This window comes from Ipomoea triloba, chromosome 13 (assembly GCF_003576645.1).
Source record: "Ipomoea triloba cultivar NCNSP0323 chromosome 13, ASM357664v1".
Lineage (NCBI taxonomy): Eukaryota > Viridiplantae > Streptophyta > Magnoliopsida > Solanales > Convolvulaceae > Ipomoea > Ipomoea triloba.
In genome coordinates, this window is record NC_044928.1 from 22,642,912 (window position 1) to 22,660,218 (window position 17,307).

The 17,307-nt window shown below is 38.6% G+C and overlaps 1 protein-coding gene across 2 annotated transcripts; it reads left to right on the plus strand.

Annotated features, from left to right (window-relative positions):
* Nucleotides 1-827: 827 nt before the first annotated feature.
* LOC116000835 (O-fucosyltransferase 10-like) lies at nt 828-16,877 on the plus strand. 2 transcript variants are annotated; one of them, XM_031240681.1, is made up of 10 exons: nt 828-1,211; nt 1,352-1,430; nt 1,579-1,649; nt 1,766-1,854; nt 2,436-2,633; nt 3,497-3,701; nt 3,820-3,987; nt 14,738-14,905; nt 15,611-15,801; nt 16,205-16,877. In XM_031240681.1, the coding sequence occupies exons 1-10, from the start codon at nt 915-917 to the stop codon at nt 16,395-16,397; spliced, it is 1,659 nt and encodes a 552-aa protein (XP_031096541.1). In that variant the 5' UTR covers nt 828-914; the 3' UTR covers nt 16,398-16,877. The 2 variants fall into 2 exon arrangements, with proteins under 2 accessions (XP_031096541.1, XP_031096542.1); XM_031240682.1 differs by having other exon boundaries at nt 1,588-1,649.
* The last annotated feature ends 430 nt before the right edge of the window (nt 16,878-17,307 follow it).

Sequence of the window (17,307 nt, forward strand, 5' to 3'; positions counted from 1 at the left end):
TATTATATATATAGGGCCTTTTTTTTTTTTTTAAATTTTGCCTAGAGGCCTATAAAACCTTTGGATCGGCCCTAGATCAATGTATATGTTTTTTTGGAAGATGTAGAACCTTTTGTATTGTTCTATTACCAAGAAAATGTCATTTAAACATATTTATTGACGTAAAACAAAAAAAAATAGTGATGCTACAATAATGCTATGACCAAAGGAGATGTTCTGAAAAAAAAATGATTAAAAATGGACTGCCATCTATAAATATAGGACAAAAAATGGAATTAACTCTTAACAAAACTATAATAAATAGTTTACAAGAAATAATATTACTAGGCAAAATTTCTTATGAGATTGTCTCACAAATACTCATCCGTGAAACTGGTCGAATTTTTTAATAAGTACTTCGTTTTACATTTTCTATCATAAATATTACAATTTTGTTCATAAGTAACTTTTTAACTCTTAATATTACATTTGATTTAAAAATATTACAATTTTAATCACAAGTATTACATATTCTCTCATAAGTAAAAATCAATCAATTTATTAATAATTAGCATTATAATTTTCTCATAAGTAATTGCTCAACCTCTACATATTACGGAATATATCTTAATATTATATGTTTAAAAAAAACATGTAATAAACAATATTAACATTATTACCTTTTTCACTATAATTACGGAGTATTATGTTTACATCTTGAAGTGACTTGTCTCATTTTGTGAGATAGTCTCACTGGTAACTTACCCATAAATTAATGATGTTGGAAAAAGAAAAAAGCCAAAAAAAAAAGAAAAAAGAAGAAGCTGACGAACACTTAACGTCACTCTATTACAGTGTACTTTACCTTGTATAAATTTCTGTCAATTAATTTAAATTTTCCGATCTATTCTCTGACAGCGCACAGTCTGTATTGCATGGCCTCAAAAATCGGCATTGATTACGGGGCTACCACCGACGCTCATACTCCCACCTCGCCGCCCCACCGCCACTCTCGCCGGAAGCTACAGCTCCACTACCGCAGGCGCCGGGTTCTTCTCCGGTGCTCACTGCTTCTCCTCCCACTCCTCTACTTCTCCGGCCTCATCAGCTGCCTGCGTCCCCTGTTCTCCCTCTTTCACACTCCTTCACCGCAGGCTGCCGTCTACCGCAGCCACGAGATCTTCCGGAGGCTATGGACCGACATTGATGCCGACAATTCTTCTACTCTTGAGGTTTGATTAGTTCCTTTTTATCGTCTGCTCTCTCATTTTCTCTGATTTTTATCTTTTTTTTTTTCGTATAAAATATTTTATATTTAACGAATTAATTGATCTTTTGGTAATAAGTGGAAATTATGCATCACATTATGCAGTTGTCACATGTCTGGATATACAAAAGGAAGCTAAGAGAGCAAAAGCATTGCTCAAACACTTCTGCTGCTCTGCGTCTAGGTATTTCATTCTTCAGACTTTTTATATTGTTTTCTGACCTTGTTCATTGTAAGATGGATTGCTTCAGAAAATGGTTCGTTTTTAAGTGGCTATTCTTCATAGATGAAGATATTTGCATTATGAAGGAGACCTGATGTGAAATGTTTAGTGTCTTCAGAGTCATCCAATCTTTACATAATTATTGAGGCTAATGGTGGCCTTAATCAGCAAAGATCATCGGTGCGTGATTTGTATATACTATATAGTCAACCAGCAGATTTTCTACTTTGGTTTCACCTTTCTCCAAAGTGTATGCCGAACACATCATGTCTCCATCATAATTGCTTAATCTGCAGATCTGCAATGCAGTGGCAGTTGCTGGATTATTGAACGCAACACTGGTCATCCCTCATCTTGAATTTCACAATGTTTGGAGGGACTCCAGGTGAGTTTGCGAGATTTTCATCCTTGTTTTTATATTGATCCCCTTAAGGTTCGCTCCTTGTGCTAGATTTTCACATTTTGAGATTGATGTCTTTGTCATCTCTTTAAAAATTTGTCCAAGTTCTTTTGGGAGTTTGTTATTTCTGCAAGCTTGAGAGTTGAGGGTGTACTTCTGTGACTACTATGCCTGGGAAAGAAATTAAACAAATTATTCCATGTGGAACATAGCATTTTCTTATACATGTGTGTAACATTATGTGTAAAACACCATTTCATAATGAGCTGTTCCTCTTTCCTTTTTCTTTCTATCAAATCAAGTCAAATTTTGTACTCTAACGTTTAGATTTCTTATCATTCTTATATGCTAATATATTTAACTGTCTAACTGCATTTAACATGTGATTTTATGTCACTGGATTCCAAAAGCGGGACCCTACTTTCTAAGCAAGACCTGTATCTCTTGGCATCACTATCCATGATTCATTTGTCTCTACGCGTATTTGATATTTACCACATATATTTAACAGAAGCTTTATTTTTACTACATTTTTCATGAGCATTCTTTCATTTTGTACAATTCAGTGAGTTTGCTGATATCTATAATGAAGACCATTTCATTTCCACCCTTAAAGACTATGTCGAAGTGGTCAAAGAATTGCCTGCAGAATTGATGGCAATATATGGATACAACATCAGCAATATCCCAAACATTCATGTCCAGGCTTGGGCACCTGCCAATTACTACTTGGAAGAGGTCTATCCTTTCTTGCTTGAGGAACGGTAACTACTTATCACTGTCTCTGTCCATTTGCATTTGATTAAATATTTCCTGTTCAATTAAGAATTTGAAAAATCTATGTTGTCAATCATTAGAATCACCTACCAAGAAGCACTGCATTCTCATGCTCCTTTCTTTCAAATTTTCTTTTACAGTGATTGAATTAATTAGACCACTTCGTAGTGTGTGAGAGCAGTGCTATGTACAGATACATTAACCTTGCATATTACCGTGCAATAATATTTATTCTGAACTAACTAGATGCACATTAATATCACCTCTTTTTTATTGTAAATACACATGCAAAAAAGCCAAAAAGCACCAAAATCTATTAATTCCCCTGATGCACATTATTTACTGATGCTTTCCCATCTTTTCTTTGGCTGAAAAGCCCAAAGGTATAGCTTCAAGGAAAGTTTGTGTGTAGAACCAAAATGTTCAATGTGCTTTTGGGTTACTTCTTTGACATGGTTTGAAGCTTGTACATTTTGTTGAAATATGATATAATCATCTTCTAGGAAAAGCAAAGGAAAAAAGTTGCGTTGCCCATAATCAATAAGCTAGTTATCATTAATGTAGTTTCTTTTACATAAATGCAGAGGAATTACATCCCACTTTCAAGTTGAGTATTCTGTGTGTGTGTGCGTGTTGTTTATGAAACCACATATCAATTTCATTTTTTTAATGATCAGAAGAAAATGAAATAGGACCCTATTGCGCTCAGAAAAAGAATGGTACAACATTATATCTTATTGGATAATTGTGTTTCATAATACAGGGTTCCGTATTTCTCCTTTTGCAAATAGATTGGCAATGAATGTGTACAACATTATATCTTATTGGATAATTGTGTTTCGTAATACAGGGTTGTTCGTATTTCTCCTTTTGCAAATAGATTGGCAGTGAATGTGCCATCTCATATTCAGTTCTTGAGATGCCTAGCTAACTATGAAGCTTTGAAATTCTCTTCTGCTATATCAATCCTTGCAAAGAAGTTAGTCAGCCGAATGATTGAGAAGAGCTCCAGTTTTCAAGGGAACTATGTGTCCATTCATCTTCGATTTGAGGAGGTATAATCATATCTCTCTATGTCCCCCATAGTTCTACTTTGTTGAAATGTTCTTTTCTTGTAACATTTAATATCTGATATCATGGTCAAAAGTTGTTCTTCATTCTCTTATTCTGTAGGATATGGTTGCCTTCTCATGTTGTGTGTATGATGGTGGAGAGGCTGAAAAAGCTGAAATGGATGCATTACGTGAAAAAGGATGGGGAAACAAGTTCAAGCAAAGAGGTCGTGTAGATTCACCTGGTCTGAATCGTATAAATGGAAGATGTCCTATGTCCCCCTTAGAGGTTAGATATATTTACACACTCATATTCGACTAATAATTTTCACAATTAACTTCACATATTTAGAGGATTAATATTGAATCAATTTTCTTAATATTAAATATCAAAAGTGTTCCTCCACTGTATGGATAAAAGCCAAAATTATTGTGCCAACTTCAACAGTTTTCTATATTTGCTAAATCAACTTTTTATTAATATCTATAATGCTTTTGTCTTTTTGAAACTCGTAAACTTGCATGTCTTAGCCTCAACATTTGTTTAATATTTATTCACACTTACACTAGTGTAAAATCAGATCATGGTGAAGAAAATTCTATATTTTTATTATTAGCTGATTACATCTATATATATACACATGAGGAAGACAGAGCTCCCTTAAATCCTGCAGTATAATGCTGCACTACTTCCTTAATTTCTTCCACTAAGCCTAATACTGATAACACTACCTAATACTAGCATAAAGGTATAATAATTAAATACCACTAGCATAAAATAATTCTCAACATCCCCCCTCAAGCTGGAGCGTGAATGTCGAAAGCTCCAAGCTTGTTACACAAATATTCAACTCTGGGACCTCTTAAAGCTTTAGTGAAGATGTCAGCCAACTGATCGTTTGTACCTACAAATGAGGTAACAATTTCCCCGGATGCAATCTTTTCACGAACAAAATGACAATCAATCTCGATGTGTTTTGTTCTCTCATGAAAGACAGGATTGGATGCAATATGTAAAGCTGCTTGATTGTCGCACAACAATTTAATTGGTCCTTTTGTGGAGAATTTCAATTCAGATAGGAGATGCTTTAACCAGATTAGTTCACACGTCCCCAAAGCTATTGACCGATATTCTGCCTCTGCACTTGATCGAGCCACCACATTTTGCTTCTTACTTTTCCAAGATATTAGGTTGCCTCCAAGAAAAACACAGTATCCTGATGTTGATTTTCTATCCCAAGGGCATCCAGCCCAATCTGCATCAGTATAACCAATAATCTCTGTGTTTCCATGATCTTTATATAACACTCCGGTTCCGGGAGACTTCTTGATGTATCGTAGAATCCTTATGACAGCATCCCAATGGCTGTCACATGGTGAGGCCAAAAATTGACTCACGATACTTATTGCAAAAGAAATGTCAGGACGGGTGACTGTTAAGTACAACAGTTTTCCAACCAACCTTCGATATCTTCCTGGATCTGAAAAAAGCTTCCCTTGTTCTGGTACAAGCTTAATATTAGGATCCATGGGAGTATCAATTGGTCTGCAATCAAGCATACCTGTTTCCTCTAATATGTCTAAAGCATATTTACGTTGAGATATACAAATCCCTTGCTTTGATTGGGCAACTTCTATCCCTAAGAAGTACTTCAATTTTCCAAGATCTTTTGTCTCAAAGTGTTCGAAAAGATGTTGCTTTAATTGAACCATTCCTTCCGCATCATCTCTTGTGATAACAATATCATCGACATAAACAACAAGATAAATACTTTTACTTTGTTGATGCCGATAGAACACAGAATGATCCACTTTGCTCTGAATTAACCCAAAATCTTGTAGAACTGTGCTAAAACGTCCAAACCAGGCACGTGGAGACTGTTTCAATCCATAAAGAGAGCGTTTTAATTTGCAAACAAAGCTATTCTTCCCCCCTTGAGCAACAAAACCAGGAGGTTGTTCCATATATACTTCCTCTTTGAGATCCCCATGTAAGAATGCATTCTTGATGTCTAACTGGTAAAGAGGCCAATGATGTATAGCTGCAATAGAGAGAAAAATCCTGATGGAAGAGATCTTGGCCACAGGTGAGAATGTATCGGTGTAATCAACGCCAAACACTTGAGTGTACCCCTTTGCTACTAGTCGAGCTTTGAATCTGTCTACCTGTCCATCCGGTCCAACTTTGACGTTATAGACCCATCGACAACCAACAACTGTTTTGCCAGGAGGTAATGGAACCAAGTCCCAAGTTCCTGATGAATGTAAGGCCGCCATTTCATCAACCATAGCTTGTTGCCAATCAGGATGAGAGAGAGCCTCCTTAACCGATTTTGGAACAGAAACAGATGATAAACTGGAGATGAAGGCATTATAAACAGGGGAAAAACGGTGATAAGAGACAAAATTATATATAGGATAGGGATTGCGGGTAGACCTGTTACCTACCCGACTAGCAATGGGAGGACTGGAAACTGGAGCAGGAACCGGATCCAAGGGAAGAGACAGCTCAGGAGATGAATCAGCAGGTTCAATGTCTGCAGCAGTAGTGGTCGGTGGTAGTGTTGACCGACGATGATAGGTGAACTGGAAAGGAGAAACAGTTTGGGTTTGTGATGGAGTTTGGGTTTGTGATGGAGTGGGAGGTAGGACACTAGGAAGTGGTATTTCTATCCCCCCTTCAAACGAGGGAACCGGTAAGACATCAGAAAAAGGATCCACAACCCCTGTAGAGTCAGATGAAAAGAATGGAGTGTTCTCAAAGAAGGTAACATTTGGTGATACATAGAATCGTCGTGTGTCAGGGCAATAACATCTGAACCCTTTTTGAACCCTAGAGTATCCCACAAAAATACATTTCAAAGACTTGGGTGCGAGTTTATCACGGCCAGGAGTAATATCCTGAACAAAGCAAGTGCAACCAAAAACCTTGAGTGGAAGCTTGTGTAATGGCTCTTGAGGAAACAACAAGTGGTAAGGTATTTTGCCGTGTAAAACAGACGATGGCATACGGTTAATAAGATAACATGAATGAAGGATAGCATCTCCCCAGAAACAAGAAGGGACCTTATAGTGAAGAAGCATAGTCCGAGCAGTCTCCACTAGATGTCTATTTTTTCGTTCAGACACACCATTTTGTTGTGGTGTGTCCGGACAAGAAGATTCATGGAGAATACCCTCGGAGTCAAGAAGGGTAGACAAAGGAGTATTGAAATATTCCCTGGCATTATCACTCCGAAGAATTTTAATAGACACTCCAAATTGATTTTTAATTTCATTATGAAACTTTTGAAAGATGTTGAACAATTCAGATCGTCGTTGCATTAGGAAAACCCAAGTACAACGAGAAAAGTCATCAATAAAAGTAACAAAATACTTAAAACCTAACACAGATGTGACACGACTAGGACCCCAAATATCACTGTGAACTAAAGAAAAAGGAGACGAAGACACTTTATTGACCCGTTCAGGAAATGAGGTTCTAGAATGTTTTCCATACTGACAAGATTCACACTCTAGTGAAGACAACTTTGAGAGACTTGGTTCAAGTTGTTGTAGTTTCTTCAAACTTGGATGACCTAGACGACAATGAGTAAGGGAAGGAGAAACAGTAGCATTACAGACAGCGGAAGCAGGAGTGGATAGGCGGTATAGTCCTTTTGATTCATACCCCGAGCCAATCGTCTTCCCCGAACGACGGTCCTGTATAATAACAGAATCAGAAGAAAAGGTGACTAGGCAATCCAAAGAGTGAGTAAGTTGATGAATGGAAATCAAGTTAAAAGGACATGTAGGTATATACAAAACTGATGATAAAGGTAAATTAGGAAGAGGCCTTGCTTTACCAACACCATGAGCAGTACATATGGATCCATTACCAAACACAATGGATGGAAGAGGCTTAGAATCTGTGAAAAGGGTTAATAAAGAAGAATTACCACAGATATGTTCAGAAGCACCTGAATCAAGGACCCATGACCCAAGAGGTCCAGATTGAGAAACAAGGGCTGTGTGAGTCTCTTTGGTGTGAGCTATAGGAGTGACAACAGCAGCTTGGGCACTAGCTTTAAATCGGGCAAACTCTTCATATTCTGCAAGAGAGATAGTTTTAGAACCTGAATCTTCTTGTTTGAGCTGAGCCACATTTGTAGGGGCAGGCACTGGTCTCCCGTGCAGCTTCCAGCATCGATCCCGCGTGTGTCCAGATCTATTGCAGTAATCACAATATCTAGTGTTTTTCTGCCCACTACGGTCTTTATTTCGGTTGCCCAAATTGTTACCTCGACCTCCTTGGATCACAAGAGCAGATTGGCCTGTGGTTGGTGCAGAAGTCTCACTAGGAAAAGAAGTCACTTGAAGAAGACGTTTGAACAATTCTTGGATCCCTGGTACAACATTATCTCCAAGAATCTGGTTTCGAGTATTCTCAAACTCAGGGCCTAGTTTAGATAAAACAAAAACAACAAAAAATTTTTCACGTTGGGCAATCTGTTCTGCAGGTGTCCCTCCAGTTGGTAACAGCTTATTAAACTCAGTTAATAAACCTTGAGTTTTCCCCAGAAAGGCTTCCATACTCATACCATCCTTCTTTAAGTTAACCAAATTATTAACAACTGTGTAACATTGAGAAACATCATTAGTGTATAAGGACTTAGCTTGATTCCATACCTCAACACATGTTTTAAAAACTCTGAACAGTTGAATTAACTCAGGTGAAAGGGATTGCCACAGGAGACTACAAAGTTGGGCATCCACTCTTTTCCAAATTGCCCTCTCATTTTCTGGAACCTTTTCTACCCCCTTTTCCAAATGGTCACTAACACCTTGGCCCATAAACCACATTTCAACTGCATCGGACCAAGAATGGTAGTTTTGTGACCCACATAATTTTTCAGAGGTAATAACTGGATTTCCAGATAAATTAGGTACAAACACTGAGCTAGAAATAACATTCTCAACACTGCCAGAAGTTTCTTCAGTACCAGTTGAAGACATGGTTGACAAAAAAGAATATTAGCAAGTGAGTGAAAGAGGAATCGTCGACTGAACTGGAAGGTTTCACCGGAACAGTACCTCTGACCGGAACAGTGCCGTTGACCGGCGTTGACCGGCGCCGGCGAACAATCTGGAAAATGCTGTTAGCTGCGTCTCCTTGAGACGAAACCAGGGGAGAAAACGGCAGCTTGATCGGAGACCGGAGGAGAGAGATCTGGCCAGAAAACAGTCTGCAATTTCCGGCGATGGTGGTGGCGCGTGGCGGCGCGTGCGTCAGCAGATGATGACGGAATTCCTGGCCTGGCTTCGCGACAAGGTTCCGAGTGAGGCTGTGGTGCTAGTTTCCTCACACACTAGCCGGAAGTAAGTCGGAACGAGATAAATCAGTCGCGGGTTGCCGGAAAAGATGGTGTTTTTCAGAAATGGAAAGAAAATAGCCTAGAATCTTAGGCTCTGATACCATGTAAAATCAGATCATGGTGAAGAAAATTCTATATATTTATTATTAGCTGATTACATCTATATATATACACATGAGGAAGACAGAGCTCCCTTAAATCCTGCAGTATAATGCTGCACTACTTCCTTAATTTCTTCCACTAAGCCTAATACTGATAACACTACCTAATACTAGCATAAAGGTATAATAATTAAATACCACTAGCATAAAATAATTCTCAACATCCCCCCTCAAGCTGGAGCGTGAATGTCGAAAGCTCCAAGCTTGTTACACAAATATTCAACTCTGGGACCTCTTAAAGCTTTAGTGAAGATGTCAGCCAACTGATCGTTTGTACCTACAAATGAGGTAACAATTTCCCCGGATGCAATCTTTTCACGAACAAAATGACAATCAATCTCGATGTGTTTTGTTCTCTCATGAAAGACAGGATTGGATGCAATATGTAAAGCTGCTTGATTGTCGCACAACAATTTAATTGGTCCTTTTGTGGAGAATTTCAATTCAGATAGGAGATGCTTTAACCAGATTAGTTCACACGTCCCCAAAGCTATTGACCGATATTCTGCCTCTGCACTTGATCGAGCCACCACATTTTGCTTCTTACTTTTCCAAGATATTAGGTTGCCTCCAAGAAAAACACAGTATCCTGATGTTGATTTTCTATCCCAAGGGCATCCAGCCCAATCTGCATCAGTATAACCAATAATCTCTGTGTTTCCATGATCTTTATATAACACTCCGGTTCCGGGAGACTTCTTGATGTATCGTAGAATCCTTATGACAGCATCCCAATGGCTGTCACATGGTGAGGCCAAAAATTGACTCACGATACTTATTGCAAAAGAAATGTCAGGACGGGTGACTGTTAAGTACAACAGTTTTCCAACCAACCTTCGATATCTTCCTGGATCTGAAAAAAGCTTCCCTTGTTCTGGTACAAGCTTAATATTAGGATCCATGGGAGTATCAATTGGTCTGCAATCAAGCATACCTGTTTCCTCTAATATGTCTAAAGCATATTTACGTTGAGATATACAAATCCCTTGCTTTGATTGGGCAACTTCTATCCCTAAGAAGTACTTCAATTTTCCAAGATCTTTTGTCTCAAAGTGTTCGAAAAGATGTTGCTTTAATTGAACCATTCCTTCCGCATCATCTCCTGTGATAACAATATCATCGACATAAACAACAAGATAAATACTTTTACTTTGTTGATGCCGATAGAACACAGAATGATCCACTTTGCTCTGAATTAACCCAAAATCTTGTAGAACTGTGCTAAAACGTCCAAACCAGGCACGTGGAGACTGTTTCAATCCATAAAGAGAGCGTTTTAATTTGCAAACAAAGCTATTCTTCCCCCCTTGAGCAACAAAACCAGGAGGTTGTTCCATATATACTTCCTCTTTGAGATCCCCATGTAAGAATGCATTCTTGATGTCTAACTGGTAAAGAGGCCAATGATGTATAGCTGCAATAGAGAGAAAAATCCTGATGGAAGAGATCTTGGCCACAGGTGAGAATGTATCGGTGTAATCAACGCCAAACACTTGAGTGTACCCCTTTGCTACTAGTCGAGCTTTGAATCTGTCTACCTGTCCATCCGGTCCAACTTTGACGTTATAGACCCATCGACAACCAACAACTGTTTTGCCAGGAGGTAATGGAACCAAGTCCCAAGTTCCTGATGAATGTAAGGCCGCCATTTCATCAACCATAGCTTGTTGCCAATCAGGATGAGAGAGAGCCTCCTTAACCGATTTTGGAACAGAAACAGATGATAAACTGGAGATGAAGGCATTATAAACAGGGGAAAAACGGTGATAAGAGACAAAATTATATATAGGATAGGGATTGCGGGTAGACCTGTTACCTACCCGACTAGCAATGGGAGGACTGGAAACTGGAGCAGGAACCGGATCCAAGGGAAGAGACAGCTCAGGAGATGAATCAGCAGGTTCAATGTTTGCAGCAGTAGTGGTCGGTGGTAGTGTTGACCGACGATGATAGGTGAACTGGAAAGGAGAAACAGTTTGGGTTTGTGATGGAGTTTGGGTTTGTGATGGAGTGGGAGGTAGGACACTAGGAAGTGGTATTTCTATCCCCCCTTCAAACGAGGGAACCGGTAAGACATCAGAAAAAGGATCCACAACCCCTGTAGAGTCAGATGAAAAGAATGGAGTGTTCTCAAAGAAGGTAACATTTGGTGATACATAGAATCGTCGTGTGTCAGGGCAATAACATCTGAACCCTTTTTGAACCCTAGAGTATCCCACAAAAATACATTTCAAAGACTTGGGTGCGAGTTTATCACGGCCAGGAGTAATATCCTGAACAAAGCAAGTGCAACCAAAAACCTTGAGTGGAAGCTTGTGTAATGGCTCTTGAGGAAACAACAAGTGGTAAGGTATTTTGCCGTGTAAAACAGACGATGGCATACGGTTAATAAGATAACATGAATGAAGGATAGCATCTCCCCAGAAACAAGAAGGGACCTTATAGTGAAGAAGCATAGTCCGAGCAGTCTCCACTAGATGTCTATTTTTTCGTTCAGACACACCATTTTGTTGTGGTGTGTCCGGACAAGAAGATTCATGGAGAATACCCTCGGAGTCAAGAAGGGTAGACAAAGGAGTATTGAAATATTCCCTGGCATTATCACTCCGAAGAATTTTAATAGACACTCCAAATTGATTTTTAATTTCATTATGAAACTTTTGAAAGATGTTGAACAATTCAGATCGTCGTTGCATTAGGAAAACCCAAGTACAACGAGAAAAGTCATCAATAAAAGTAACAAAATACTTAAAACCTAACACAGATGTGACACGACTAGGACCCCAAATATCACTGTGAACTAAAGAAAAAGGAGACGAAGACACTTTATTGACCCGTTCAGGAAATGAGGTTCTAGAATGTTTTCCATACTGACAAGATTCACACTCTAGTGAAGACAACTTTGAGAGACTTGGTTCAAGTTGTTGTAGTTTCTTCAAACTTGGATGACCTAGACGACAATGAGTAAGGGAAGGAGAAACAGTAGCATTACAGACAGCGGAAGCAGGAGTGGATAGGCGGTATAGTCCTTTTGATTCATACCCCGAGCCAATCGTCTTCCCCGAACGACGGTCCTGTATAATAACAGAATCAGAAGAAAAGGTGACTAGGCAATCCAAAGAGTGAGTAAGTTGATGAATGGAAATCAAGTTAAAAGGACATGTAGGTATATACAAAACTGATGATAAAGGTAAATTAGGAAGAGGCCTTGCTTTACCAACACCATGAGCAATGAGCAGTACATATGGATCCATTACCAAACACAATGGATGGAAGAGGCTTAGAATCTGTGAAAAGGGTTAATAAAGAAGAATTACCACAGATATGTTCAGAAGCACCTGAATCAAGGACCCATGACCCAAGAGGTCCAGATTGAGAAACAAGGGCTGTGTGAGTCTCTTTGGTGTGAGCTATAGGAGTGACAACAGCAGCTTGGGCACTAGCTTTAAATCGGGCAAACTCTTCATATTCTGCAAGAGAGATAGTTTTAGAACCTGAATCTTCTTGTTTGAGCTGAGCCACATTTGTAGGGGCAGGCACTGGTCTCCCGTGCAGCTTCCAGCATCGATCCCGCGTGTGTCCAGATCTATTGCAGTAATCACAATATCTAGTGTTTTTCTGCCCACTACGGTCTTTATTTCGGTTGCCCAAATTGTTACCTCGACCTCCTTGGATCACAAGAGCAGATTGGCCTGTGGTTGGTGCAGAAGTCTCACTAGGAAAAGAAGTCACTTGAAGAAGACGTTTGAACAATTCTTGGATCCCTGGTACAACATTATCTCCAAGAATCTGGTTTCGAGTATTCTCAAACTCAGGGCCTAGTTTAGATAAAACAAAAACAACAAAAAATTTTTCACGTTGGGCAATCTGTTCTGCAGGTGTCCCTCCAGTTGGTAACAGCTTATTAAACTCAGTTAATAAACCTTGAGTTTTCCCCAGAAAGGCTTCCATACTCATACCATCCTTCTTTAAGTTAACCAAATTATTAACAACTGTGTAACATTGAGAAACATCATTAGTGTATAAGGACTTAGCTTGATTCCATACCTCAACACATGTTTTAAAAACTCTGAACAGTTGAATTAACTCAGGTGAAAGGGATTGCCACAGGAGACTACAAAGTTGGGCATCCACTCTTTTCCAAATTGCCCTCTCATTTTCTGGAACCTTTTCTACCCCCTTTTCCAAATGGTCACTAACACCTTGGCCCATAAACCACATTTCAACTGCATCGGACCAAGAATGGTAGTTTTGTGACCCACATAATTTTTCAGAGGTAATAACTGGATTTCCAGATAAATTAGGTACAAACACTGAGCTAGAAATAACATTCTCAACACTGCCAGAAGTTTCTTCAGTACCAGTTGAAGACATGGTTGACAAAAAAGAATATTAGCAAGTGAGTGAAAGAGGAATCGTCGACTGAACTGGAAGGTTTCACCGGAACAGTACCTCTGACCGGAACAGTGCCGTTGACCGGCGCCGGCGAACAATATGGAAAATGCTGTTAGCTGCGTCTCCTTGAGACGAAACCAGGGGAGAAAACGGCAGCTTGATCGGAGACCGGAGGAGAGAGATCTGGCCAGAAAACAGTCTGCAATTTCCGGCGATGGTGGTGGCGCGTGACGGCGCGTGCGTCGGCAGATGATGACGGAATTCCTGGCCTGGCTTCGCGACAAGGTTCCGAGTGAGGCTGTGGTGCTAGTTTCCTCACACACTAGCCGGAAGTAAGTCGGAACGAGATAAATCAGTCGCGGGTTGCCGGAAAAGATGGTGTTTTTCAGAAATGGAAAGAAAATAGCCTAGAATCTTAAGCTCTGATACCATGTAAAATCAGATCATGGTGAAGAAAATTCTATATTTTTATTATTAGCTGATTACATCTATATATATACACATGAGGAAGACAGAGCTCCCTTAAATCCTGCAGTATAATGCTGCACTACTTCCTTAATTTCTTCCACTAAGCCTAATACTGATAACACTACCTAATACTTGTGAGCATAAATATAATATAATATGTGCAATCCAACTATAAGCTTAGGCTTTTAGTTGAGATGGAGCACATGCTTTAATTTGGTATCAGAGCCATGCAAAAGATCATGGGTTCGAATCTCCGCGTCACCCTCAAAAAGAGACTTCCACGTGTTGCGCTCGGAAATCCACCGCACACGTTGAGGGGGCGTGTGAGCATAAATATAATATAATATGTGCAGTCCAACTATAAGCTTAGGCTTTTAGTTGAGATGGAGCACATGCTTTAATTATACTAGCATAAAGGTATAATAATTAAATACCACTAGCATAAAATAATTCTCAACACTAGAAACTAGAAAAGTTAGGATATTTATTTGCTTGCTCTCAGTTTCTAATGTGTGATTCACATGAATTATACTTATTTGAATTTTTTCCAATATTTGTTTCCTAATACTTGGAAGATCTTTGATTCAATTGGATTCAGATGTTCTGTTTGTGTATATCCTAATTACTATTTTGCTTTATATGTTAATTTTTGTCAGGATAGGTAGGAATGATGCTTAGAGGTATGGGATTTGCCAAAGACACTCCAATTTATTTGGCTTCTGGGAAGATTTACCAAACAGCGAGAAATCTAGCCCCTCTTCAAGAGATGTTTCCCCTCCTACAGACAAAGGATACACTTGCAACCACTGAGGAGCTCGCTCCATTACAGGTATTAAATCTTGGCTTAAGAGCTTTACTGCTGTTATATTGTTCACTAGACGAAAGTTATCTATTACATGACTAATAATGGATTCTAGAATGTTAGATGGACTTTCACATTCTAATATGAACATGATGTTAGAAGATCTAAGCATTGTTTCTTGGGGACTTACAAAAACAAAGTGTGAGTGTCCTAGATCAAGAGGATACTTGATTTAGAGGATTTGGGAGGCTGCTATATTAGAAAGGACATGCAATATATTATGCGAAAACTCAATTGGGAAAAATCATGGGCTTATTAGGTTAGCCAGCCTAATTTAACTATGTATGTAAAGAGGGGTTTGAGTACCGATCTTGGTGGCTTTGGATGAGCTCTGGAGTTATGCTGTGCCTTGAACTCCCCTAAGAAGAGCAAAGTGGTTGTGCTCAGACTTGGTCTCTTTATTAAGATCTTGGACTCCTAGCTGAGCGTAAATCCTTCTTGAAGCAGAGAAGCTCTATTCTTGACTTGTTTTATGTTGATTGGGCTTTGGCCTCCCCTCCCTTCGGGCAGCCAAGAGTGCCTTGATCTGAGTGCTGAGATGCGGCTACTCCTATACTTTGCCTTATATATAGAGCACTGTGTGTACGATTTTTACACAGATATATGAAAGTCATCTCTTTTCTCAGCATCCCACTTGTGATTAACTAAGCATTTCATTTTTTGGTTTTCTAGAATTACTCATCAAGATTAGCTGCTCTGGACTATATGGTATGCTTGTTTAGCGAAGTGTTTGTCACTACTCAAGGAGGAAACTTCCCTCATTTTTTGATTGGCCATCGGAGTTATCTCTATAATGGGCATGCCAAAACTATTAAACCAGACAAAATCAAGCTTGTCGCTTTACTACAGAACACAAGCATAAGGTGATAAATATCATTTCCTATAATTTTGCATAAACTTGATTTCCTTTTTCTTTATTTTTTCCACCACTAAACATTAATGGTTATAATCTCCAATGCTATAATCTTTGCCTTGTTGAGGTTATAAGTGTAATCCCATTACCCACAGAAGATATAAAAAGCGGTGAATTTAAAAAGATTAAATATATTTTAGAACTCTGCTAAACAAGGAGATGAAAAAGGATTAATTAAACAGAGATGATAATAAACATTAGGCATCTAGCTCTCACATTAGCAAATATCTCAATGAAATCATGGGTTCTGTGGCTTTCTAGAATTCTGTATCTTTTTATGTTTTGTCCTTTTTCTGTTAATTCCTTGTCCACTTTGCTGAAGATCCTGAAAATTAGTCATTATTGCTACACAGTTGGAATGATTTCAAAGATGAAATGGGATCAATGCTAGCTGAGAGTGATCGCAATAGCATCATAGTACCGAGAGTGAAGAAGTCTTCAAGAAAGGATTCAATCTACTCAAATCCTCTGCCCGAATGCAGTTGTCTCTGGGAATCACACAGGTCAAACGCTCTAAAGGGTTCATACCTCATGGTAAATCGATGATTCCTCATCCTATGAAAATCAGCATTTGTTTATTTATGCTTTCTCTAGGTAGTGTTAATTGCTATCTCGTGTGTCTCTGTTGAAAGTCATGAACACAATACACAGATAACTGTTTGGGTGTGACTGACACATAGTGCAAGGCGATTCTCCGGGCACTAATTTAAGATAAGATCTATGAAACATACCCCCTGCTTATAGGTTTTCTAAAATTAGAGATATCGGTTCGTCTCAATAGATGAGAATATGATATTTCCCCTAGTGAAGATTCTAGAGGGAGGAATATTTCAAGGCCTGAACATTTGTATTTCATTCACTGCAAAGCTTTGTGCAGTTTAAGAATTTGAAATGCGGGTAGATTTTATTATTAGAAGTTTTTACTCTTTTCTTTTCTTTTTATTTAGTACTCCGTAGTATATTTTGAATAGTGTTTGTTCATGAATTGTGTAAGTGATTTTTGTTACTTTGAATAGTGTTTGTTCATGAATTGTGTAAGTGATTTTTGTTACTTTTCAAGCCAACGGCAATGACTACATATTTTGGTTTATCATTGATTTTGGTGATTTGACATTGGGAATATATTCAAGTTTTGGTATTACTACTGCTCATTCCTCCATCATCTGATGGAGGTGAAATAGCGATATCATTTTCATTTGTTTTGGTATTTTAATTGGCTAAGCTGAAATAAGCAAATTTTGAAATCTTGAGAATATTAGAACCCTATTACAGTTTTTCAGGAAAAAAAAACACCCAAAGATGCATATTATTCGACTATGTGTTTGGCAACTGAAAAGTTAGCTAACTGGCAAATTATACAATGAATCAGGGTCTACATTGCATTGTAGATTATAGTCCAAAAATAACTTTTAAATTCTGTGTTTGCAATTGACAATGTAATATAAAACTGCAGTTG

Coding starts and splice junctions, on each gene's coding strand:
- LOC116000835 (XM_031240681.1), top strand. CDS start 915: ATGGCCTCAAAAATCGGCATTGATTACGGGGCTACCACCGACGCTCAT. Junction 1,212..1,351: donor ACAATTCTTCTACTCTTGAG/GTTTGATTAGTT, acceptor CACATTATGCAG/TTGTCACATGTCTGGATATA. Junction 15,802..16,204: donor CTACAGAACACAAGCATAAG/GTGATAAATATC, acceptor ATTGCTACACAG/TTGGAATGATTTCAAAGATG.